The sequence below is a fragment of the Xiphophorus maculatus genome, chromosome 2 (assembly GCF_002775205.1).
Source record: "Xiphophorus maculatus strain JP 163 A chromosome 2, X_maculatus-5.0-male, whole genome shotgun sequence".
Taxonomy (NCBI): Eukaryota; Metazoa; Chordata; class Actinopteri; order Cyprinodontiformes; family Poeciliidae; genus Xiphophorus; species Xiphophorus maculatus.
In genome coordinates this window covers 3,222,298-3,246,513 of record NC_036444.1, presented here as the reverse complement: position 1 = coordinate 3,246,513, position 24,216 = coordinate 3,222,298, and the positions used below count along the sequence as shown (strand labels likewise).

General features: G+C 40.2%; 1 protein-coding gene across 7 annotated transcripts in view; it reads left to right on the top strand.

Moving 5' to 3' along the window:
- cnot1 (CCR4-NOT transcription complex subunit 1) overlaps positions 1 to 23,732 on the top strand; it is a 30,407-nt gene extending 6,675 nt beyond the window's left edge. Inside the window, exons 7-49 of one of the 7 annotated variants that reach the window (XM_014472138.2) lie at positions 120 to 323; positions 427 to 595; positions 1,389 to 1,515; positions 1,707 to 1,817; positions 2,279 to 2,449; positions 2,527 to 2,654; positions 3,540 to 3,780; positions 3,907 to 4,026; positions 4,159 to 4,281; positions 4,392 to 4,543; positions 5,407 to 5,557; positions 5,666 to 5,879; positions 6,943 to 7,077; positions 8,162 to 8,286; positions 8,640 to 8,926; positions 9,006 to 9,084; positions 9,184 to 9,426; positions 9,499 to 9,639; positions 10,371 to 10,550; positions 10,666 to 10,782; positions 10,869 to 10,979; positions 11,255 to 11,332; positions 11,868 to 12,045; positions 12,770 to 12,924; positions 13,058 to 13,354; positions 13,449 to 13,589; positions 14,099 to 14,203; positions 14,284 to 14,403; positions 14,736 to 14,930; positions 15,028 to 15,170; positions 16,025 to 16,133; positions 16,216 to 16,385; positions 16,898 to 17,129; positions 18,003 to 18,251; positions 18,333 to 18,496; positions 18,741 to 18,858; positions 18,945 to 19,046; positions 19,156 to 19,329; positions 19,414 to 19,563; positions 21,559 to 21,739; positions 22,103 to 22,235; positions 22,313 to 22,447; positions 22,815 to 23,732. In XM_014472138.2, the coding sequence (XP_014327624.1) occupies positions 120 to 323; positions 427 to 595; positions 1,389 to 1,515; positions 1,707 to 1,817; positions 2,279 to 2,449; positions 2,527 to 2,654; positions 3,540 to 3,780; positions 3,907 to 4,026; positions 4,159 to 4,281; positions 4,392 to 4,543; positions 5,407 to 5,557; positions 5,666 to 5,879; positions 6,943 to 7,077; positions 8,162 to 8,286; positions 8,640 to 8,926; positions 9,006 to 9,084; positions 9,184 to 9,426; positions 9,499 to 9,639; positions 10,371 to 10,550; positions 10,666 to 10,782; positions 10,869 to 10,979; positions 11,255 to 11,332; positions 11,868 to 12,045; positions 12,770 to 12,924; positions 13,058 to 13,354; positions 13,449 to 13,589; positions 14,099 to 14,203; positions 14,284 to 14,403; positions 14,736 to 14,930; positions 15,028 to 15,170; positions 16,025 to 16,133; positions 16,216 to 16,385; positions 16,898 to 17,129; positions 18,003 to 18,251; positions 18,333 to 18,496; positions 18,741 to 18,858; positions 18,945 to 19,046; positions 19,156 to 19,329; positions 19,414 to 19,563; positions 21,559 to 21,739; positions 22,103 to 22,235; positions 22,313 to 22,447; positions 22,815 to 22,893 (6,737 nt within the window). In that variant the 3' untranslated portion in view covers positions 22,894 to 23,732. Of the gene's footprint in view, positions 1 to 119; positions 324 to 426; positions 596 to 1,388; positions 1,516 to 1,706; positions 1,818 to 2,278; positions 2,450 to 2,526; positions 2,655 to 3,539; positions 3,781 to 3,906; positions 4,027 to 4,158; positions 4,282 to 4,391; positions 4,544 to 5,406; positions 5,582 to 5,665; positions 5,880 to 6,942; positions 7,093 to 8,161; positions 8,287 to 8,639; positions 8,927 to 9,005; positions 9,085 to 9,174; positions 9,427 to 9,498; positions 9,640 to 10,370; positions 10,551 to 10,665; positions 10,783 to 10,868; positions 10,980 to 11,254; positions 11,333 to 11,867; positions 12,046 to 12,769; positions 12,925 to 13,057; positions 13,355 to 13,448; positions 13,590 to 14,098; positions 14,204 to 14,283; positions 14,404 to 14,735; positions 14,931 to 15,027; positions 15,171 to 16,024; positions 16,134 to 16,215; positions 16,386 to 16,897; positions 17,130 to 18,002; positions 18,252 to 18,332; positions 18,497 to 18,740; positions 18,859 to 18,944; positions 19,047 to 19,155; positions 19,330 to 19,413; positions 19,564 to 21,558; positions 21,740 to 22,102; positions 22,236 to 22,312; positions 22,448 to 22,814 lie in introns of all 7 variants that reach the window. The other 6 variants (XM_023345704.1, XM_023345696.1, XM_023345689.1 and 3 more) reach the window with 6 other exon arrangements.
- The last annotated feature ends 484 nt before the right edge of the window (positions 23,733 to 24,216 follow it).

The window sequence follows — 24,216 nt, the reverse complement described above, 5'->3', positions numbered from 1 at the left end:
GCAGAGTCTTGCATGTTTCAACATAAAATATTTTCAGTTTTTAAAAATTTTTTATACTGATTTCTCATGTTTCTCCACCAAATATAAAATTTAATCCTGAAATTTTCTTGTTGTTTCAGCTGCACAGTTCATCAAGCAGAAACTTCCCGACCTTCTGCGGTCATACGTTGACGCAGATCTCGGAGGAAATCAGGAAGGTGGCTTCCAAGACATTCCCATAGAGGTGTTGCACCTGCTGCTCTCCCATCTACTGTTTGGACAGAAGGGAGCCAGTGGGGTAGGGCAGGAGCAGATTGACGCCTTCCTTAAGACACTTTGCCGAGGTATTAAAAGGAAAAAAATAATAAAAATATGGCATCCATCTGCCTGATGATGAATAATCAATATCTCAGTTTGAATTTCTGAACATATTTCTGTGTCTGTCAGATTTCCCCCAAGAGCGCTGTCCTGTGGTGCTCGCACCACTGCTGTACCCTGAAAAACGGGACATTCCCATGGACAGGATCTTACCAGACTCCGGGGAGTTAGCTAAGACCATCATGGAGAGTTCTCTTGCAGACTTCATTCAGGAAGTTGGTTACGGCTTTTGTGCCAGGTGAGTTCAGTAAGCTAATTCTATAGTTTTTGTTCTTCACCACAAAGACATAAAATTTTACAAAGTATTTTTGGACCAGTTTTTAGTGCAAATATGTTAGTTTTGTCTTATTTCAAAAGCACTAACTTTGAGGTGACTTTTCAGCAAGATATAGAAGTTTTTTTTAAGTAAGCAATTGCTTAATATTGATGAAAAATTACTAGCTCTATTAGCAGATTCTTTCACTTTATAACAAGACATTTCTCCCATGTTATTAGTGAAATAATCTGCCAATGGAATTAGTAATTTTTCATCAATATTAAGGAACTGTTGACTTAAAACACGTTCCTATTTCTTGCTAAAAAGTTACATTTAAGTTATTTTGGTATAATTTTAAGTGTACTGAGATATTTATACTGGAAATTGCATAAAATTACTTGGTCAGATTTTGTATTTTCACAGTGAATCTAATCTTGTTGGAATTTAAAATGAATGCAATTAAAGGAAAACTGGGACTCTGTTTGAAACTGAAAAGTTCAAAATTTCAAAAATAAATAATCTCAACAGCCAATACAGACGTAACTCTATTCACAAAGTTATAAAAAAAACAACAATTTCTGATTATAGAAAAATGCACTGTTGCAAAACTCTGTTGCAAATTGCAATTTGATGATTGCAGTTTGAACCCTCCGATCTTTATTTCTGAGTTCTGTTCTGTTCTCTTTGTTCAGTGTGAAATGAGCTGTTGTGAAATATTAGTTCCAGAATTTTCTGGACATTCACCCCTGACATGGTTGGTGTCCTTCTGTCTCAGTCTTGATGAATGCAGAAACATAATCCTCCAGTATGGGGTGAGAGAGGTGACAGCCAGCCAGGTAGCCAGAGTTCTGGGAATGATGGCCCGGACGCACTCCGGCCTGTCTGACGGCATCCCACTTCAGGTAAGGCGCCTGTTTCTCGCCTAATTTAATTTCACAACATAGGTTTGATGCTACATGCTTTACATACACTGGAAGTTTTAAATGTATATTTTTTTAAATTTAAATGCAGCTCCAATTCTGCTTTTTTATTAACTTTACACATTATTACATTGTTATTCTGTGTGTTTTTTATTTTTATTTTTCCCCCACAGTCCATTTCTGCTCCAGGAAGTGGAATTTGGAGTGATGGTAAGGACAAGAACGACGGCTCGCAGGCACATACGTGGAATGTTGAGGTTCTCATTGACATTGTCAAAGAAGTGGTAAGGAAAGCGTTTGATCGTGAAAATGAACCTTCTTGTTTTTTTATGTTTGATTGGTTGTCAGAAGTATCAAGATTTTTTTTGTGTGTTTTCTTGTAGCAAGTGACAGAATTTGGAAATAATAATGGAATTACTCTGAATAAACATTCTATTAAATAAAGTCACTTGATATTTCCTAGAGTTCAGGTGTGATGCTATCAGCACAGTTGGGCATTTTTATAGTTATTGAACCTAAAGCACAGAGAGTGGAGTGGAGGCATGGTAAAGTTAAAAAAATCCTAGAACATTTTCACTGAACCATAATTGACATTTTCATTGCAATTTCCAACAACTCTACCGAGAGGCTTTCCATATATTGTTCAGCTGCAGTTCTGTTTCCTAGTAGAATCTTGTTCTACGTGCTCAGAAAAGTAACTGTGTCAAACGTTTCTTGTCTGTTTTTTGTTTCATGACTGTCTTAGAATCCCAACCTGAACTTCAAAGAGGTGACATACGAACTGGACCACCCCGGATTTCTGATCCGGGACAGCAAGGGCCTGCAGATCGTGGTGTACGGGATCCAGCGGGGGTTGGGAATGGAGGTCTTCCCTGTTGATCTCATTTACCGCTCATGGAAACACGCAGAGGGACAGGTAAGTGGTTTTGGACAAACATGGAATCTAGATTTGACATGGCATTTTGTTTCTAAGTGTGAGTTTTTGTTTTCCAGCTGTCGTTTATTCAGTACTCTCTGATGAACCCAGAAGTGTTCTGCTTTGCTGACTACCCATGTCACACTGTGGTCATTGACCTCCTTAAAGCCCCACCTGAGGATGACAACAGGGAGATTGCTACATGGTAGAAAAGCTGGAGTCTTACTGCTGCATCCAAGAGATATATGAATGTGTTACATATATAAGGCGTTACTCTGACTACAGACTGAAGGTTTGAGTAACTCTCTTTAAAGCAAGGCTGTAAAAAGTGTGACCCTTAAAATGATTTTGTTCAGCCTCATTAATAATGGTAAAAATGTGTCCAACAAAATAGAAAACTATTCACCCAAAAAATCTGGAAAATGTAGGATTTTCTTTTTGTAAAGCAACATTCTGAAGGTTTTTTCATGTTTTGGATCTTTAATGATACACTGCAAAAGCACAAAATCTTAGCACGTAGTACTTAGCATTTTGTCTATCTTTGTACACTTTAAGTAAGGTAAAAGTAATTTTTTGGCAAAATAGGAGCTTGTATTAAGTCAATAAATCTTTAATGTTGATGAAAAAGTACTAGTTCTATTGGTGGATTTCTTAAGACATTTTTTCCATGTTTTAAGTGAAATAATCTACCAGTGGAAGTAGTACTTTTTCATCAATGTTAAGGATTTATTGACTTAAAACAAGCTCCTATGTTTTGCTGGAAAGTTACTTATAAATTACTTTTCTTACTTCAAGGATACTAAGATATTTACTCCAAAACCAGACAAATATACTTGGTGAGATATTATGTTTTTGCAGTGTAGACAGATTTCATTTTTAAAAACATGGTGAGCAGATTAAACGCACACAAAATAATCACAAACTATTTTTTTTATTTAATGAATTTTGTGGCCACCTATAGTTTAAATTAGCCAATTTTGACCCCTGGGGCAAAATGTTTGGTCAGCCCATCTTTAAATGTTTATCTCTCTCAAAATATCAGACAGTTTTCCATTGATTTCTTTCACAAAGTTTCTGTAACGTCCTGCAGGAAAAGTCTGGACTTGGTGGAGAGTCTCCTCAGACTCTCTGAGCTTGGGCAATACGAACAGGTGAAGCAGCTCTTCAGCTTCCCCATCAAGCACTGCCCGGACATGTTGGTGTTGGCTCTACTGCAGATCTCCACCTCCTGGCACACGTTACGCCATGAGCTCATTTCCACTCTCATGCCCATCTTTCTTGGCAACCACCCCAACTCTGCCATTATCCTGCACTACGCCTGGCATGGACAGGTTGGTCCTTTTCTCGTTTTAGCTGAATAAACCAGTATATGCCTTTAATTATTTGATATGTTTTTTTTTATTGTGTCTTGATCACTTACTCAAAGCGACCTGTTATTTTGGCGTTCTCATCCACAGGGTCAGTCTCCTTCCATTCGTCAGCTGATTATGCATTCGATGGCTGAGTGGTACATGAGAGGGGAGCAGTATGACCAGGCCAAACTGTCTCGCATCCTGGATGTGGCCCAGGACTTGAAGGTTTATTTATACTGTTTAATCTTTTACTTATTTTCCAAAAAATTGATTCATCTTTTTGGCAAAAACGTATTTTCTGCCATTGCTGAGTAACGTTTTGTAGTTCCAAATGACTAAATCCGTTTCTCTTTTCAGTCTCTATCGATGCTGCTGAATGCTACTCCGTTTGCCTTTGTCATTGACCTCGCTGCACTCGCCTCTCGCCGTGAATACCTCAAACTTGATAAATGGCTGACTGACAAAATCCGGGAGCATGGAGTAAGTCTGAAAAATATATGCAAATACCTTTAATACAGCTTTTGCTAAATATTAAGTAATTTAAATCCTAAAATGCATTTATTTTTGTTGTTGTTTCTTCCCCATCATAGGAACCGTTCATCCAGGCATGTGTTACGTTTCTGAAGAGACGCTGCCCATCCATCATGGGAGGTCTGGCTCCTGACAAGGACCAGCCCAAAAGTGCCCAGCTGCCCCCGGAGACTTTAGCCACCATGCTTGCCTGTTTGCAGTCATGTGCAGGGTGAGAAGCAGCATTGTTTGTTGTTAGGACTGTTGGTGTTTTATTGGTGTTTGGGATGAAATTGGCACTGTCAGAAACTAAAAATTCTGAACTCTTTCCAATCATTGAATGCACCATAATACACTGGGGGTATGATGCAACAACAGCGTGGGAGCTTTTACTGCAGGATTTAGTCATTTTCATCATCTGTGATTGAGGTGTTCAAAAGTAAAATCAGGGGAAGCAAAACAATGTAAGAGGCTGTTAAAAAGAAAATGGCATTTCTTTTACAACATGTCTGCAGGGAGCTGAATATTGTACTCTAATAATTTTGTTTGGATCCACGTTTCAAGAATGATACAAATTTACCTCTCCAGCAGAGGTGGATGATGCAGATGGACACGTTTTATTTCTAAATAAGGCAAAAATAAAATCTTGTCACAATTGAAAATGTGCAACATTGTTTTCACACTTTCTGTGTTCTCCTTCATTTCATTGTGAATAGAACCAGATCTATTCAGTGACTTTTACATAATAACAGATGTTGGTGCATGCAGATCTGATTTTCATTAGTTTATTAAACATGGGTAAACCCAGCAATATTTTCAAATGTTTTCTGTCCATTTTGCAAACTTGGTACAAAACCTTTTTTAAATCCTTTCCTGCAGAGAAACTTGAACATGTGGCTACCAATATTGTCTGATTTTAGATTTTAAATTAAAGTTGTATTATTTGCAACTTAATTTTGATTGTAAAATGTGTGACTAGTTTCTTTTGCATTTTCATGAATGTTTTAAAACATTTTATCTTGATATTTTTTTGCTGTTCTTACTTGACCATTGATGTGTCTATGGGTATATTTAATTTTCCTGTTCCGCCCTCAGGAGTGTGTCCCAGGAATTGTCGGAGACAATCCTCACCATGGTTGCCAACCGTAGCAATGTAATGAATAAAGCTCGGCAGCCTCCACCAGGAGTGATGCCGAAGGGGCGCGCCCCAAGCACCAGCAGCCTGGATGCCATCTCACCTGTACAGGTATCGGCATGTGACAAACAAACGGTACTTTAACAGAAAACATTTCGTATTGTTGTAGATCAGCTGCGTTTAGCACTGGTTCAGTCTTTTCCTCTTTCTGTTCCCCAGATGGACACTCTGACTGGCATAAGCGCCTTGAGTCTGGGCAGCACCGCCACCTCCCACACTCAAAGCATGCAGTGCTTCGCCACCTCACTGAGCTCGGCTCTCAGTAACCCTCTGTCCCCCTCAAAGGCCTTCCCTCCTCTTCCAAACCCGAACCCAACCACACCTTTTGGGGTTCATAGCAGTATCAGTTCCCAGCTTCCTGGTATGGACTCTGGTACTTATCCCTTTTGGTTTTCCTTCACACAAAAAAACATTCATATTTCTGATCAGACAGTCACAACACTATCATTGTAAGATTAACAAAATAGATTAAAGCCGCAGTATGTAACTTAAAAAAAAAAAGATTTTTAGATATTTGTTAAAACTAGGCCTGCTGCAATAAGCAATAAATCAATCGCACGACAAGTTAAAATGAGATCAATGATTTATTGTTTTTCTCTATTGTCTCCTTCTACCAAAAACGGGATGACAAAAGCGATCAGTCTGATTTTTTTTTTTTATTATTATAATTATGTTTACAGAGACTATTTATTTATTGTTTATATTGTTTTATTTATTTTTGGATATTTAATGTATTCCAGTTCCATTGTTAAATGTTCATTATAATTTAAAGTTTATTCATCTTTGAGAATGTGTTCTTGCATTATTATGCCATTACCACTATATTACTTGAAAATAGTCTCACAATATTATCACAATAACTTGTGGGACAATTTATCATCCAGCAAAATTTGTTACGACAGTCTTAAGTTGAGACTATCACGTTGTTGTGACAGTATATTTATTACATGATAATCTGTGAAAAAAATTGAGCCCCTCCACATTCTCCCACTTCTAACTGCAGAGCTCAAAACATTGTCCTGAGCCGTATGCAACGAAATTTCGTTCTGTATACACCCTGTGCATGCAAAATGACAATAAAGTCAGTCTAAGTCTAAGAAATACACAGCTTGGTCAGAAACAACCAATCAGAGCCAGGGGGAGGGTCTTGACACTGTCAGTCATGCCTGTGTACAGCAGAGCCTGTAATGAATGCTCAGGCTAGTTAGCATGGCCACCAATGACAACAGATACAGTTTTCCTGTTTATACATAGTGACAGTTTTAACAAATATGCTAAAAAAAAAATAGATTTTTTATAAAAGTTATATACTGCATCTTTAATGAGTAGTTAGTTACATAAAACCAACATGAATCTAAAGTGCCATAGTAAAGCCACGGTTAGGCGAAAGTTATGTTGGTTAAGCTTTGTGTGATTGAAGTTTCTGCTTTGTTCAGCCATCGGCTCCAGCATCGGCTCCAGCATTGGCTCCAGCATCGGCTCCAGCCTGGGAATGCCGTCAGTCAGCTCGGATCCCTTCGTCACCAGGAAGATGAGCACACCTGTCCTGAACCCTCCTACCTTTCAGCAGAGTAAGATGAAGGCCTGTAAGTGGCGATGGTAGTGGTGTGACTGAGAGCCCCGCCCTGCGTTGCTCTGCACTGTATTTCCTCTTCAAGTAGCAACTGCTTTGGTTTGTAAATTTCAACTTGAACTGCTTGATTTGGAGCCTTGAATCAATTCCCACCGAATTTGCTTTAAGTTTCTGAAAAATTGTAGCAATTTTTGAAGAGGAAATACAGATCAGTCTTCCATTCCTTGTCTGCTTACGCTGATTGCCCCATTTTTTGTGTTTTAGAAGAGATGCATCTATCAGAGCTTGAAAGTTGGAACAATTATTCATGCAAAGAACTACTGTTTTGGGTGTTCTGGATAAACCAGATGCATTTGGTTCAGTTTTGGGATTATTAAATTATTACTTCCATTAATTAACTTGTAGTATAATTTCTTTTCTGTTATTGCCCTTAAAATGGAAGAAAAATCCAAACAATTGGCAGGTAAGACCTAGAAGAAAATCTATATTAGCCATGCAGAACTTGATCGATGCATCTCAAGTGATGTTTTTTATTTTATTTTTATTTACTTTTTGGTGCTGAAACCCATCTATAATGTACTTCTTGTGTTTTGATCTCAATTCCCAATCATGTCATTGAATTAGGGAAACATCTGCCTGGGATCAAGTTCTGATCCCAGGCTTCCCACACAGACTTAGACACTCTGGAGTCAGTCAATTCCATTTTCACTAACAAAACAAAGGTCACAGTTACTGTTGGGGAATTGTATGCAGATTTGATGACTTGAAGCTTTAGAAGTTGAGGTGATCTATGTTGGTTCCATTGCCAAAAAAAATTTAAACCAGAGGGTTAAAAAAATAAGACGTAAATCAGGAAATGTTTTGTACCGTCATGTCAAAATTTTAATAAAAATGTTTCTGGCAGTGTTTATATTTGTAAATACTAAATCCTGCAAGAAACTTTCTTTTATTTTTAAAAGATACCTTTAAATTACTGCATTGGGCTTATTTTCATAATTGAGTCAGTGCTGATGCTCATAAGACTTTAAATTTGTGCTACGGTGCAATTTAAAGGTTTTATTTCTGCTCTTTCTTTTTTGTAGCTGATCTTTCTCAGGTGTGGCCAGAGGCTAACCAGCACTTTAGTAAGGAGATCGACGACGAAGCAAACAGTTACTTCCAGCGTATCTACAACCACCCACCTCACCCGACCATGTCTGTGGACGAAGTAAGCACCACTTTGAATGATATTTTTTTCAGGTTTTTACTTCCTGTCACTGAATACACTAAATAAACTCATTAAGTTGTAAATGACATTGGATTAAAAGCCTTTGGTGTAAATCTGGAAAACTTTCTATTTCCTCTTCTTGTCTAAATGTTGACATTCTGTTCATTTGTTCATCCTTTTTGTCTAATGATTTAACTATCAGTCATTTTATCAAATGGAGAAAACATTGGAATGGAATCACTAGACACTAAAATATTCACATATCCAGGAACTAGACGAGAAATGCTTGGTAAGATTTTATGTTTTGTGTGAACTCTGGTGTTTTATCTCTAAATATTGTTGTTTCTCTCCAGGTTCTGGAGATGCTACAGAGGTTTAAGGACTCGACCATCAAGCGAGAACGAGAGGTGTTCAACTGCATGCTTCGAAACTTATTTGAGGAATACCGATTCTTCCCTCAGTACCCGGACAAAGAACTGCACATCACTGCCTGCCTCTTTGGTGGCATCATTGAGAAGGGTCTGGTCACCTACATGGCGCTGGGTCTGGCCCTGCGATACGTTCTCGAAGCTTTACGGAAACCATTCGGATCCAAAATGTATTACTTTGGAATTGCTGCACTGGATAGATTCAAAAACAGGTCTTTAAATAGGTTTTTCATTGTCATTCATGTGAAATGTAATGTGTTTAAGGCTAATGGATATAATTTCTATTTCTAGACTTAAAGACTACCCTCAGTACTGTCAACACTTGGCTTCAATTGCTCACTTTTTGCAGTTTCCACACCATTTACAAGAGGTAATGATGCTCTCTGAGTGTTTGTAGGGCTACACCGCGTCTCGCCTTCATATAGATTAACTCTCCCGCTCTGCTTCTTTAAACATCCTGTGTGTGCAGTATATCGAGTATGGCCAACAGTCACGTGACCCTCCGGTGAAGATGCAGGGATCCATCACTACACCTGGAAGCGTCGCCCTGGCCCACGCTCAGGCTCAGTCCCAGCAGCCGCCCAACCTCAAAGCCCCCCAGCCGGGCCAGCCCAGTACACTGGCTACCACCACCACCACCACCACGACCACTGCAGCCAAAACAGGCACCATCTCAAGGCCCACGCAGAGCACCTTCAAGAAGGATATGCCTGTAGGTTTGATGTTATAACTCTTATCCTTAATTTGCAACAACACGCTCACAAACGTTGGTTTCTCCCTCCAGCCTTCCATAAACACTACCAACATCGACACACTTCTGGTAGCGACGGATCAAACCGAACGGATTGTAGAACCTCCAGAGAATGTCCAAGAGAAGATTGCTTTCATCTTCAACAACCTTTCTCAGTCCAACATGACACAGAAGGTAAAGAAAAATTCGGATTATCTTTATTTTTTAATTTCAGGGATGTCTACATTGGCACTTGCAATTAATCTGAACATTTTTACGTGTTAATATTGCATAACACAGATTAAACTACCTTTGTTGACCTAAAGTGTTTGCACGGTTTAAAACAAAAGATTTTTTGAAACTGCGGATACGGTGGTGGTTTTTGAAATGTGGGCAGTTAACCAGGGCGGCATCAGAAAGGGGTGTGGAACCCAAGAACTAGAAAATTAAATGTCTTATCTGTGGCTGTTCCCTGAACAAGTTTGGTACAACTTGTATGCATTCAGTCCATATAATTTTACATTTTAAAGCTCACCAAGAAAGAAAATAATTTGTGATCATTAAACTCATTCTAGTTTCACACTGTACTTTTCTCTTTAGCATGTTCAAATATTAGCAAATACTGTTCTTCAATTAAATAATTTCTGAATTCCAGAAGGAAGTTTGTTTCAATTCTCTTTTCATTATTTCCAATATTTTGCATGTTTATTGTCTTTGAATTTTAAAGCATTACTTATTAAAAAGTTTTAGTTGGAATCCTAATACTTTCTTTGTAACTTAACCCTAACCCTTACCCTATGTCCGTACCTGTATCTATCTGTATATTTTCTGAGCAATGTGACAAAGAGGACATAACCAAAAATATTTTATTCCCTGATGTTTCTTTGCTCTTTAAGCAACACCTGTTTTCTTTTTTCAAAAAACAGGTAGAGGAGTTGAAGGAAACGGTGAAGGAAGAGTTTATGCCGTGGGTGTCTCAGTACCTAGTGATGAAGCGCGTTAGCATTGAGCCAAACTTTCACAGTCTCTATTCCAACTTTTTGGACACATTGAAGAACCCGGAGTTTGTCAAGATGGTTCTCAATGAAACTTACAGGAATATCAAGGTACACCTTCACTTTAAAACAATGTTATTTAGTCCCTGTAAGAGGTTCGATCTTATTTTGCAGGCATTGCCATACTAATTAGTCAAATCTCTCTCTGCCCATCTGTTTGTGACAGGTGCTTCTAACCTCTGACAAAGCAGCTGCTAACTTCTCCGATCGCTCCCTGCTCAAGAACCTTGGCCACTGGTTGGGCATGATCACTCTGGCCAAAAACAAGCCAATCCTCTACACAGTAAGAACTGGAATCATTCTGTAAATACTAGCACAGTTTATGTCCTCCTACAGCAGCTTAAAGCACATTCTCCCTCTTTTTTTCAGGACCTGGAGCTCAAATCTCTCTTGCTAGAAGCCTATGTGAAAGGCCAGCAGGAGCTCCTCTATGTGGTTCCCTTTGTGGCCAAAGTCTTGGAGTCTAGCCTACGGAGCATGGTGAGCAAGTGGATGAATGTGTTCTGCTTAATGTGTCAGTTCAAGTTGATTTTTACACATAAATGTTTTTGTATTTCTCTATAAACACATCAGGGACAAAAAGACTCCAAAAAACATCAAATCTGAAATGTGATTTTTAACTTTGTAGTGTTTTTTGTAGTTCTCGAGCTTTTCCTTTTTGACATTTTATGTACAAAACTTGTGCTGTGGTTTTATAAATGTACAATATAAATAACATTTGATTTAATTGTTGAATATATATTTTCATGCTGCAGGTCTTCAGGCCTCAGAACCCTTGGACTATGGCCATCATGAATGTTCTCGCTGAGCTCCATCAGGAACATGACCTCAAGGTAAATAACTCCCCCCACCCCAGAGGTGGAGCAGCTCTGGTTTTCTTGCAGGTTTCACTGATCTTGTGCCATAGTTTACATCATCGCTATGTAAACTATTTTGTTTACTAAGTGTTTGTCACCACTTTTAATTAAAATGGAAAATGGCAGTCAGACTAGATTAGATTAATTTTTTTGAATATTTGAATAATCAGCAACTGGGATTTTGGTGTATGTGACACATTTAATGTATTTCAACAAGGGGCCTGGTGGTAACTGGTGCATCTAGTAAACAGAAACAGGGTGTACATGGAAAATATGTACGTTTTTTTGTGTTAAGAACTATAATAAAAGTAAGATTAATTAAAAATGAAAATACACTTGCACACAGTTGTTAAAGTACAGGAAATAAGGGAGGGAATTGACCTGGAGTTGGTGGTTCACTGTTGACAGTATCATAAAGTGGCGGTAATTTGTTCAGTTGTTTTCTATCCATTACAGTATCCAAGATGGAGCCATTTTTTTCTCATTTCTTGTTCTTATCTTTTTTCTTCAGTTGAATTTGAAGTTTGAGATTGAAGTTCTGTGCAAGAACTTGTCTCTGGACATCAACGAGCTGAAGCCAGGGAACCTGCTGAAGGACAAAGAGAAGCTGAAGAACCTCGAGGAGCAGCTGTCTGCACCAAAGAAAGAAGCGAAGCCTCCAGACGAAATCCTGCCACCTCCTACCACAGGTTGTCACATTATGCCAAGTTTCTGTTCTCACAATCTTCAGAAATATACTGAAAAAATGACCATAAATTTAAACCTTTTGTAGCTTTAAAGTAAAATGTGCATTAAAGCTGCAGTACTTTTGAAAAAAAAAAGTTTCTAACATCTTTGTTAAAATGTCGTCACATTGCGACTTTATAATAAGAGACAGATAATCTGTGAAAAGATCAAGCTTCTCCCTGAGCTACTGTTGCTGTGTGAATGAGTACACCACTTTTGGTAATAAACAATCAGAGCCGGGAGGCAGGTTTTAGTGCTGTCAATCATCCTCTTGAACACGCTGCTAAATGTACAAAAAGCAGAGGAACAACTCGCCGTCACAGAAACTATTTATCCTCTATCATCGATAAGATCCATGCTACTAACCTTAGCATTCACGGCAGACTGCTGACAGGAATAAGCTGCATGGTACCAGGGAGGGAGCTGCGCACACACAGTCATGATTGACAGCCATAAGACAGTCCTCCTGGCTCTGATTGGTTGTTTCTAGTTAGCACTGGGAGAAGGCAGAGCAGGTTTTAACTTTTTTTCCCCACAGATTCTTATGCATTCCTCTACGACAACATGGTGACAGTTTCAACAAATATGTAGAAAATATTTTTTTATAAAAGTTGTATACTGCAGCTTTAAAATGACTTACTGAAGTACTTATTGTTGTTTTTCTGATCTGCTTTTTGTGGCCAACAGGTGACTTTGTTCCGTTTCCAGCTCCTTCCACAACCCCAGCTGCCACCACCACCACCTGCACCACCACCGGGCCGCCCACGCCTCAGTTCAGTTACCATGACATCAATGTCTACGCCCTGGCAGGCCTGGCTCCACATATCAACATTAATGTCAACGTAAGTCAAAAAGTCAATCTAATATTAATGATCCCAGGAAAATTAGATAGATACTTTATAAATATAATCCACTGGTCCAGCGGACTCCTCTCAGTTGATCTGACATTGATCTTGTTCTCCTTCCTGCCTGCAGATCGCTCTGCTGCAGGCTCATCCTCAGCTCAAACAGTGCGTGCGTCAGTCTGTGGAGCGAGCGGTCCAGGAGCTGGTGCACCCCGTGGTGGACCGTTCCATCAAAATAGCCATGACAACATGTGAGCAGATCATCAGGAAGGACTTTGCCCTGGATTCGGAGGAGTCTCGCATGCGCGTAGCCGCCCACCACATGATGAGAAACCTGACCGCTGGCATGGCCATGATCACCTGCCGCGAGCCGCTGCTGATGAGCATCGCCACCAATCTGAAGAACAGCTTTGCTGCGGCGCTCAGGGTGAGCTGAGAGCCACTGGCGGCTCACGCACGTCACAGTTTATTCTTTCCATGTCCGAGTCCTTCATGGTTTCTGTGTTTGTCGTTGTCACCAGGCACCAACGCCACAGCAGAGAGAAATGATGGAGGAGGCTGCAGCCAGGATTGCTCAGGATAACTGTGAACTGGCCTGTTGCTTCATCCAGAAAACTGCTGTGGAGAAAGCTGGACCTGAAATGGACAAGCGGCTGGCCACAGTGAGTCGATAACTCTGACTCTTCATCATGGCATCTGTTAGTAGGTAGAATATAGAATATAAATTCCTAGTCATGGGAATTCTGAATCTATTGAAGACGCTTGAAAAAAATATTGTTAAATGTGTTCAAGTTTTATGTGTTTCACTCCTATTTGTGAATATAATGCATATTTTATTATACTGGTAATTTAAATAACAAAAATTTATTCACCAGCCTATTTTTAAGTATAAACTGGTGAAATTTGATACAATATGGAACCTTATAGAATTGTTTTAAATGTTCTAGTTTACTGTCCTTTCGTCTAGTCAGTCACAAAATTTAAACAGAATCCTTAGATAATTCAAATTTGGTGAAAAAGTAAAATATAATTTCAAGTATAACAAAACAACCTCAGGTAATTCTTAATATTGTTGATCAAATAAAAAATGTATTTGTATAGCACATTTCAGCAGCAAGGTATTTCCAAACGCCTTTTACTCATCATTGTTTTAATCTGCTCTCTGCTGAAGGAGTTTGAGCTGAGGAAGCACGCACGGCAGGAAGGCCGTCGCTACTGTGACCCCGTCGTCCTAACCTACCAGGCTGAGCGCATGCCGGAACAGATCAGACTCAAGGTAACAACGCCACACTGCCTGGTCATGAAGCTACCAGCTAGCACTCGTCCAACCTTCCTCACCGCTGCTCTCTGTCTCAGGTGGGAGGAGTGGACTCTAAACAGCTGGCTGTTTATGAAGAGTTTGCGAGGAACATTCCCGGTTTCTTACCCAGCAACGATCTCTCCCAACCCACTGGCTTCCTGGCTCAACCCATGAAGGTAAATTTTGGTAAATGAACAAAAGGGAAAGTTTGGATTATACTTAGAAAACATCAACAGGATCTTAGGATGTCATTACATTAATTAAAATACATTTTAGGTCTCAAATAAATGACATTTTCTATAAAGTTTGTAATTACATTGAGTTATTTAATTTTGTGGGGGTTTTTGTGATCGTTTCTTCCACAGGCGTTTTGAAAATAAGTTGCTTTACTTTATTAACCCCTTCCCGTAATTCCAAACCTTCTGAGAACCCCATAAAATGTAATTAAATTAGAAATTCAGGAAAAAACTTTAAATAATCTTAACTTTATTTCCTTTTCATTGCTTAGCAACAAGCCTGGGCCACTGACGACGTGGCTCAGATCTACGATAAATGCATCACAGACTTGGAGCAGCACCTTCATGCCATTCCTCCAGCGCTCGCCATGAACCCGCTGACCCAGGGTCTGCGGAACCTGCTGGAAGCCGTGGCTTTGGCGCGAAACTCCAGGGATGGCATTGCTGCCCTTGGCCTCCTGCAGAAGGTAGGACTGCTTCAGTAGCAAACACCCGGCAGCTGAGGCTGTTGTGGAAACGTATGAGGCTCCTGATGTGTAACCAAGCTGCTTTCTGTCTCGTAAGGCCGTTGAAGGTCTCCTGGACGCCACCAGTGGTGCTGATGCTGACCTGCTGCTTCGCTACAGAGAGTGCCACCTGCTGGTGCTGAAAGCTCTGCAGGATGGACGGGCCTACGGACCGCAGTGGTGCAATAAGCAGATTACCAGGTAAATTCACTCCTCAGTATTTTTGGAGAGTTTAATACTAAAAACTGTATATTGTGGACTCGGTATCTTTCAGGGTTTGTACACAATCTACGAAAATGCTGGAATTTCATTGAAGTATTTGATATTCTGATTGAACAATTTTGTAACGAAGTCCAATCTAACATTTGATTAAAAGCCTAATTTTGGAAAGCGTTATTTACTGTTGAAACCAGATATTTTCATATACCTAATAAAAAGAGGTGGGTTTTTTCTCGCTGTATGAAGCTAAGTCAGACTAAACTTTTCTTGTTTTAGGTCAGATACAATTAACAGAATTATGTCCATTTACTAAAAGCCAGAAAACTTAGTGAGAGCATATTTTAAAGATTTTTTTTTAATGACTTTCTTTATAAATTACAATTTATTTTGAGCAAGAAGGTCATTTATCTTGACATGATTTATTTGGATTCCAATTCATAAATCAGGTTCCAATTTAAAGAATATTATTCCAAATGGCTCAGTGATTTATTGATATGTGCAATTAATATAAATATTGGCTGGCTTATGTTATTTACATTGATCAACGTTGTTACTCTTAGTGTTTTGTTCTCAGACCAGTCAGGTGTGAGTGAGACGCATTCCAAAACATACATTTTTGTTATATTTTAGTTTTCTTTGTCCCTGCTGTAGAATATAAAATACTGTCGCAAGATCTTAATGTCAGTAATAAATTATATCATCTAACAGTGAATTGAAACTTTTTGTGGAAACTTGCCTCAATTCTTGAAAAGTGCCTGAATTTAACTTTGTGAAAAGTGTACTCGTGTGCTCTGTTAATGAAAACCTGATGTGAAATCTGCTCTGTGTGTTTATAGGTGTCTGATTGAATGTCGGGATGAATACAAGTATAACGTGGAAGCAGTGGAGCTTCTGATCAGGAACCATCTGGTGAACATGCAGCAGTACGATGTGCACCTGGCGCAGGTAGAAATGCTGACTTTACTTCCTGGTTTTCTCCGTTTAGTCCGTCTGAGGCCTTACTAAGCTGATTTATATCGTCTTTCAGTCGATGGAAAATGGACTCCACTACATGGCGGTCGCATTCGCCATGCAGCTGGTGAAGCTGCTGCTGGTGGACGAGCGCAGCGTGAGCCACGTCACCGAGGCAGACCTCTTCCAGACCATCGAGATTCTGATGAGAACCTGCGCACACTCCAGAGCCAACGCACCAGAGGGGTAATGACCTCATTCACAAACTAAAACTAAGTCAGGAAGTGCTGTCCACAAAAGCCCAGATTTATTTACTTATATTTTGTTTACAGACTGTATTTTAATCTTTTCCCACATGCACTGAAGGTTTTCATGTTTATTCTTTCACCTTCATATTTACATCTGAGTACAGGTACTTCATTCTGACTCATTCGGGTGTAAAAGAGCATCCAGACTCAACACTAAACTAAATCATTGAGGATTTTAAGGACTTGTAACCAAAAAAAGAAAGGTTTTTATTACATTTATTGAAAAGAACAATATGTGTTCTTTTCAATAAATGTAATAAAAACCTTTTGTTCAGAAAAGAACAATATTTGTTCTTTTCTATAAAAACTGTTATAAGATCTTTGGAAAAGATAATTACTAAAATGTTGGACCATTATCAATAACAAGAAGGTTAATTGTGTGATTGCCGTGATGAATTTGAAGTTTATCCTGATATTTTATACCTCTGCTAACTCGCTGCTCATCCTCAGGCTTCCCCAGCTGATGGATGTCGTTCGCTCCAATTACGAAGCCATGATTGACCGAGCACACGGAGGGCCCAACTTCATGATGCACTCTGGGATTTCCCAAGCTTCCGAATACGATGATCCTCCAGGTCTGAGGGAGAAGGCAGAGTACTTGCTGAGAGAGTGGGTCAACCTGTATCACTCAGCTGCAGCTGGCAGGGACAGCACCAAAGCTTTCTCTGCCTTCGTCGGCCAGGTTAGCACTCCTTTACAGGCTTTAGTCTTCAAGTTACAAGTTTCTTTGTATAGCACGTCAGTAATAGAAAGTTCAAAGTGCTTTATTTCATAAAAACATAATACAACACAACACATTGCATTTTGTTAAATGCCAATGTCAGTGCACATCAAATATGTTGATTAATGTTTCATTTATCAATCATAAGCACCTGTAAACGGTGGTTTTTTTTAGCCTAAATGTTGAGGAACTCAGTGTTTCAGCTGTTTTGAAGTTTGTTTGTGGTGAATAGAAGCTGAATGCTGCTTCTACATGTTTGGTTCTGGGAAGAATGAAGACCAGAACCAGAAGACCTGAGAGATCTGGAGAGTTGATAGAACAGCAGCAAATCTTTAATGTGTTGTGGTGCTAAGCCGTTCAGTGATTTATAAACTAAGAGTATTTTAACATCTATTCTCTCAGTGTAGAGACTTTAGATTTGGGTGATGTGCTCTATCTTGCTGGTTTTAGTCAGAAACCCAGCAGCAGCATTCCAGATCAATTGCAGCTGGAAGATTGATTTTTCTTTAGGCAGACCTGTTGCAGTAATCAATGCAACTAAAGATAAACACATGGATGAGTTTCTCTAGATCTTGCCGGGACATTAGTCCTGTAACCCTGGAAATGATCTTCAGGTGATAGAAGCCAATTTTGTAAATGTGTTTATGTGACTGAAGGTTCAGGTCGGAGTCCATCACTACTCTCAAATTTCAGCTTGATTTCTAGTTTCTAATATCTGAAGCTGCGCTGACTCTAGATCGTTCCTCTCTGGATCTGAAGATAATTTAATGTTGAAATAATGAATTAATGAGTTGCTGCTGTTTCTCACATCCTCCCCGGTTGTTTTCTCCTCAGATGCACCAGCAGGGCATACTGAAGACCGACGACCTGATAACGCGGTTCTTCCGGCTGTGCACAGAAATGTGCGTGGAGATCAGCTATCGTGCACAGGCTGAACAGCAGCACAACCCAGCAGCTAGCGTAGCCATCATCAGAGCCAAATGTTACCACAACCTGGATGCCTTCGTCCGGCTCATAGCCCTGCTAGTGAAGCACTCTGGAGAGGCCACCAACACCGTGACAAAGATCAATCTGCTCAACAAGGTAAGCTGGATTTTTCTGCTTGATGATCATCTAGTCCATCTTAATCTGGAAGTAAAAATCGACTGCTCCGTCCTGCTTCAGGTCCTGGGGATTGTTGTCGGAGTGCTGATCCAGGACCACGATGTCCGTCACACAGACTTCCAGCAGCTGCCGTACCATCGCATTTTTATCATGCTGCTGTTGGAGCTCAATGCGCCCGAACACGTCCTGGAGACCATCAACTTCCAGACACTCACTGCCTTCTGGTAAATCAAACAAGATGTTTTAAATTTGGGCAACATTTAAATTCATATATCAGTTTCCTGGAGTAAAAACAAAGCTCCTAAAGAACATTAGATAAAAGACAAATTAGACCAAAGAATGTTGTATTAGCAGCTAATAGGTAACAGGACAATGACTACACTGCTTTTGCAGAATGTCAATATATTGTAACCCCTTGCTTCATTATTTGTGAAATCAGATTCTTTAAGTTTCTGCTCTTCCCTGCAGCAACACGTTCCACATCCTGAGACCCACCAAAGCTCCCGGCTTCGTGTACGCCTGGCTGGAACTGATCTCCCATCGCATCTTCATTGCCAGGATGCTGGCGCACACTCCCCAGCAGAAGGTAGGAGCATCTTGTATCCCCCCTCTGTCAGACACCGGTTGTTTTCATCTGTCGGAGATTAAATAATGACGGCGGACCTCTTTCAGGGTTGGCCCATGTACGCACAGCTGCTGATTGACCTCTTTAAGTATCTGGCTCCCTTCCTGAGGAACGTAGAGCTCAACAAACCTATGCAAATCCTCTACAAGGTACAGGCCACGAATAAAGTTTGAATAACTGAATAGTAATGACACATTTAGCAGTTTGCAGCAATCTAATGCTTCTCTTGCCTGAAATGTCTCCTTGTTTGTTGTTCAGGGCACACTGAGGGTGCTTCTGGTCCTGTTGCATGATTTCCCAGAGTTCCTCTGTGATTACCATTATGGCTTCTGTGATGTTATCCCACCCAACTGCATCCAGCTCCGCAACCTTATCCTCAGTGCCTTCCCACGCAACATGAGGCTTCCGGATCCCTTCACACCCAACCTAAAGGTAACCAAACTGAGCTCCAAACTTTAACTTTTGTTATTCAGCTGCAGATTTGGAATTGAATTTAATTCTCCACTGTTCCTTCAGGTGGACATGCTGAGCGAGATAAACATCGCTCCCCGTATCCTCACCAACTTCACAGGCGTCATGCCGTCTCAGTTCAAGAAGGATCTGGACTCCTACCTGAAGACTCGCTCACCTGTGACTTTCCTGTCTGAGCTTCGCAGCAACTTGCAGGTTAGAAACCACTTCCTCCCCACCACAGGGTGTGTGTGCATCCTTAAAAAGTCTTAAACCCAACCCGTGTATCAAAGATTAAGGCCCAAAATGTCTTAAACCAACCTATTATGATTCCTTGAACAGGTTAGGATAGATCTATGTCCTATACAAAACATGTTCATTACATTGTTTGCACAAAATCATTCTCAGAAGATGAGATTCACTTGTTTAGTTCTGTCTATTTTGAGCTGTTTTAGAGTGTCTGTCACTTTAAATTCTAATAAGCTGCAACTGACCACGCTCCCAACTCTTGAGTTTTTAACACTCGCATGCAAAAATAGCTGCAACAATGCACAATTATATAACTGTACATCCTTGAAAAGGAGAAATTGAGCCTCCTGCAGAACCAACAAGACTGCAAGAAGTGGTGCAGCAGTAGAGACCCCAATAGAAGCATAAAAACATGCAAAATATGAATTTTGCCTATTTTTATACTTTCATTTGGGTCTCTACTGCTTGTAAAAACAGCCCAAGCGCTTAAAAAACATCCTCCCAGCTGGTTTTTGGTAACAGGTAAATGTTTTTTTAGTGTCTCAAAAATGAGCCGTTTCAAAAACGTCCAGGATGTAACATTCAAAATCAGAAACTCACCCTGTTACCTTGCGACCTAAGTGGAGCTTCATCACTTTTGGTCAGCTGGTTTTCCCCCTGTATGCTCTGTACAGTCATGACCTAAAGTATTGAGAATGACACAAATATTATATTTTCACATGATCTGCTGCCCTCAGGTTTTCATGTGTGTATATCAGATGTCATCACATACAGAAATACAATTGCAATCATATTATGAGTAACAAAAGCTTTTAATGACAGAATGAGTTAATGCAGCAAGTCAATATTTGCAGTGTTGACCCCTCTTCTTCAGGACCTCTGCAATTCTCCCTGGCATGCTCTCAATCAATTTCTGGACCAAAGCCTGACTGATAGCAGTCCATTCTTGCACAATCAATGCTTGCATTTTGTCAGAATTCCTAGGTTTTCGTTTGTCCACCTGTCTCTTGATGATTGACCACAAGTTTTCAATGGGATTAAGATCAGGGGAATTTCCTGGCCATGGACCCAAAATCTCTATGTTTTGTTCCCTGAGCCAGTTAGATATCACCTTTGCTTTATGGCAAGGTGCTCCATCATGCTGGAAAAGGCATTGTTCATCACCAAACTGCTCTTGGACGGTTGGGAGAAGTTGCTCTCGGAGGACATTCTGGTACCATTCTTTATTCATGGCTGTGTTTTTAGGTAAGACTGTGAGAGAGCCGACTCCCTTGGCTGAGAAGCAACCCCACACATGAATGGTTTCAGGATGCTTTACAGTTGGCATGAGACAAGACTGGTGGTAGCGCTCACCTCGTCTTCTCCGAACAAGCTGTTTTCCAGATGTCCCAAACAATCGGAAAGGGGATTCATCAGAGAAAATGACTTTACCCCAGTCCTCAGCAGTCCACTCCCTGTACCTTTTACAGAACATCAGTCTGTCCCTGATGTTTTTCCTGGAGAGAAGTGGCTTCTTTGCTGCCCTCCTTGAGACCAGGCCTTGCTCCAAGAGTCTCCGCCTCACAGTGCGTGCAGATGCACTCACACCTGCCTGCTGCCATTCCTGAGCAAGCTCTGCACTGCTGGTAGCCCGATCCCGCAGCTGAAACACTTTTAAGAGACGGTCCTGGCGCTTGCTGGTCTTTCTTAGGCACCCTGGAGCCTTTTTGGCAACAATGGAACCTCTCTCCTTGAAGTTCTTGATGATGCGATAGATTGTTGACTGAGGTGCAATCTTTCTAGCTGCAGAGCCCTAAATGGCTCATTCTGAAAAGAGCAGACTAAAATCTCATTATCTAAGAATGATTTTGTGCAAAAAGTTGTAATGAACATGTTTGGTGTAGCTCACAGATCTATGCTAACCTGTTAAAGGAAACATAACAAATCAACTTTAAAGATTTGCTAATTTTTGTTTTCTTCCAGGTGTCGAATGAGCCAGGAAACCGCTACAACATCCAGCTGATCAACGCGTTAGTGTTGTATGTCGGCACACAGGCCATCGCTCACATCCACAACAAGGGCAGCACCCCGTCCATGAGCACCATCACACACTCTGCACACATGGACATCTTCCAGAACCTGGCTGTGGACCTGGACACTGAAGGTAGGAAATCTAATTAATCACTGTGATAAATAAAAATTAGCTCAATAATTTCCTTTTGATTATGTCTTTTGAAGGACAATTTATTTTACATCATAATCCATTTTATTTATGGGTTTGGTTGCAAGTAATTCATTCTTGTTTTTATGTTGGATGCTTAAAATATTTTCCAGTGTTAAATTTTCTGTATAAAATTAAAAGTTTGTTGGTCTTTTAGAGGTCAAAATTGCATTATTACACAGGGCCGTATCACATGAAATCTTGATAATATACCAAGAGTTTGTGGTTGTAATGAAAGAAGTGCAAATACATTTTTAAGGTTAAACAGAATCACCTGATGGCGTTTCCATTTTCTCGTGTTTCCAGGGCGATACTTGTTCCTGAACGCGATAGCCAATCAGCTGCGCTACCCAAACAGCCACACCCACTACTTCAGCTGCACCATGCTCTACCTGTTTGCTGAGGCCAACACCGAGGCCATTCAGGAGCAAATCACCAGGTGAGAGCTGCTCATCCCGGGTCGGGTCGACCTCATCAGAACCTCTGAAGGCTAATTGCACTCTGCTTGTCCTGCAGGGTTCTGCTTGAGAGGCTGATCGTCAACAGACCTCACCCCTGGGGACTCCTCATCACCTTCATCGAGCTGATCAAGAATCCTGCCTTCAAGTTCTGGAGTCACGACTTTGTTCACTGTGCACCTGAGATCGAAAAGTAAGTTTAACTCCAGCATTTTCCTCACCTGGTTCATATTTATTAAAGGAATGCTATTTTATTGCATTTTAGACAATAAAATGTTTATTTTCTTACTTAAAAAAAAAAAACTTTTTGCACTTGCACGTTTTAATGTATTTCTAATATCGTATTAAAAAAAGGCTAAGGTGGTGCTTATATATATATATATATAATTTTTTTATTATTTTTTTAATCCGATTAATCATCATAATTGATCACTAAGATTTGGGCAGTTTTTTTGTTTTTGGAGTTGGGTGGGTTTTATGTTGTATTTGGGCTGGAAACTGTCAGACCTGGCAACCTTGTCTCTGATATTTACCGTGTGTGTGTGTGTGTGTGTGTGAAGGTTGTTCCAGTCCGTGGCTCAGTGCTGCATGGGGCAGAAGCAGGCCCAGCAGGTGATGGAGGGCACCGGTGCCAGCTAACCGTGTCAGAGAGATGCCGTGGCCTTCGCCCATCCCATCACCACACACCCAGCTCCCAATTCACTGTTGGCACTGGATAAACTGGCAACCACAGTTTCATTGTTTTATTTTTCTATTAAATGTGGCCGGAAGGACTACTGTTCATGGATCTAAGGAGTTTTGTTTTCCCCCTTTGGGATGGAAAGAACAGGAGGAGAAATGCTGTTTAAAATGCTTCTTTTGTTGTAAATATTGAAAAAAAAAAAAAAAAAAAAAACAGAGAGCAGGGAAGTGGATGAATGAATTAAAGTTCACGTTTGGTTAAAACGTACCTTTGACATGTAAAGACACCTGAAGAGTTTCACTACCAAAGTCTTTGGTTTGCTTCCCTCCCACACAGATCTTGATTTGTGACTTTACTTTGCTTCCTGAGGCTGAATGGTTGACGGTTGAAGAGAAGAAACTGCCTGCTACTTTTATTTGGTTCTTTGAGGTTTTTTTGTTGTTGTTGTTTTTGTTTTTTTTCTGAGTGGGACTAAAAGTTGAGGTCAAGTCTCTCAGGTGCGATGGTGGTGGAGACTGGTTGCTGATGGTTTGTCCATTTCAAACTGGTTCTGGAGGTTTCTCTCCCTGGCACTTGTAAAAAATGTGCAAAGTGATGATAACATCGTAAATGACAACATGTACAAAGTTCCGAACTGAAGAACAATAGAAGGACCAATACAGCCCATTTTGTAACATTTTGAATGTTTTGTAAATGTATTGGTCCGTGTGTTGTATTTTGTAGTTCTTTCTAGTTTGCCTTTAGTTCTTGCTACTTTAACTGCAGTATGCGTAAATAAAGAAAATAAAGCATTGAAGGTGCAGCCATGTTTGCTTACTCAGACCGAAACATTTGGCAGTTAATTTAATAATCTCAAATTACGGCTTAAGTCTAGGGCTGGACAATAAATCAATAATATAAATAGCGATGCATAATACATCTGACAGAATAGCCAATCCAGAACCACACAGCATTCTGGGAGATGTAGGCAGTAGAAAGACTAGCTGCTCAACCTAACGGCTAGCTGAGCTAAGCTAGGTTATTGGAATCAACTGACTCGCTCACACTTTGGTTACCTAGCAACAACCTGCTGGATAACAGCAGTTTCAAGTCCCCCCACCCTCCAACTTCAGTTACCTAGCAACAGGAATTTCAGGTTTTACTACTGTGCCTCAAACTTGTTGAAAATAAAAAACGGTGTGAAGTGAAAACTGGATACAAGAGGAAAGGTCATGCCACCAGTTTGGCATGTAAAGATATTTAAAACAAAATCTGATCGATTATCAGGTTTTTGACAGAGC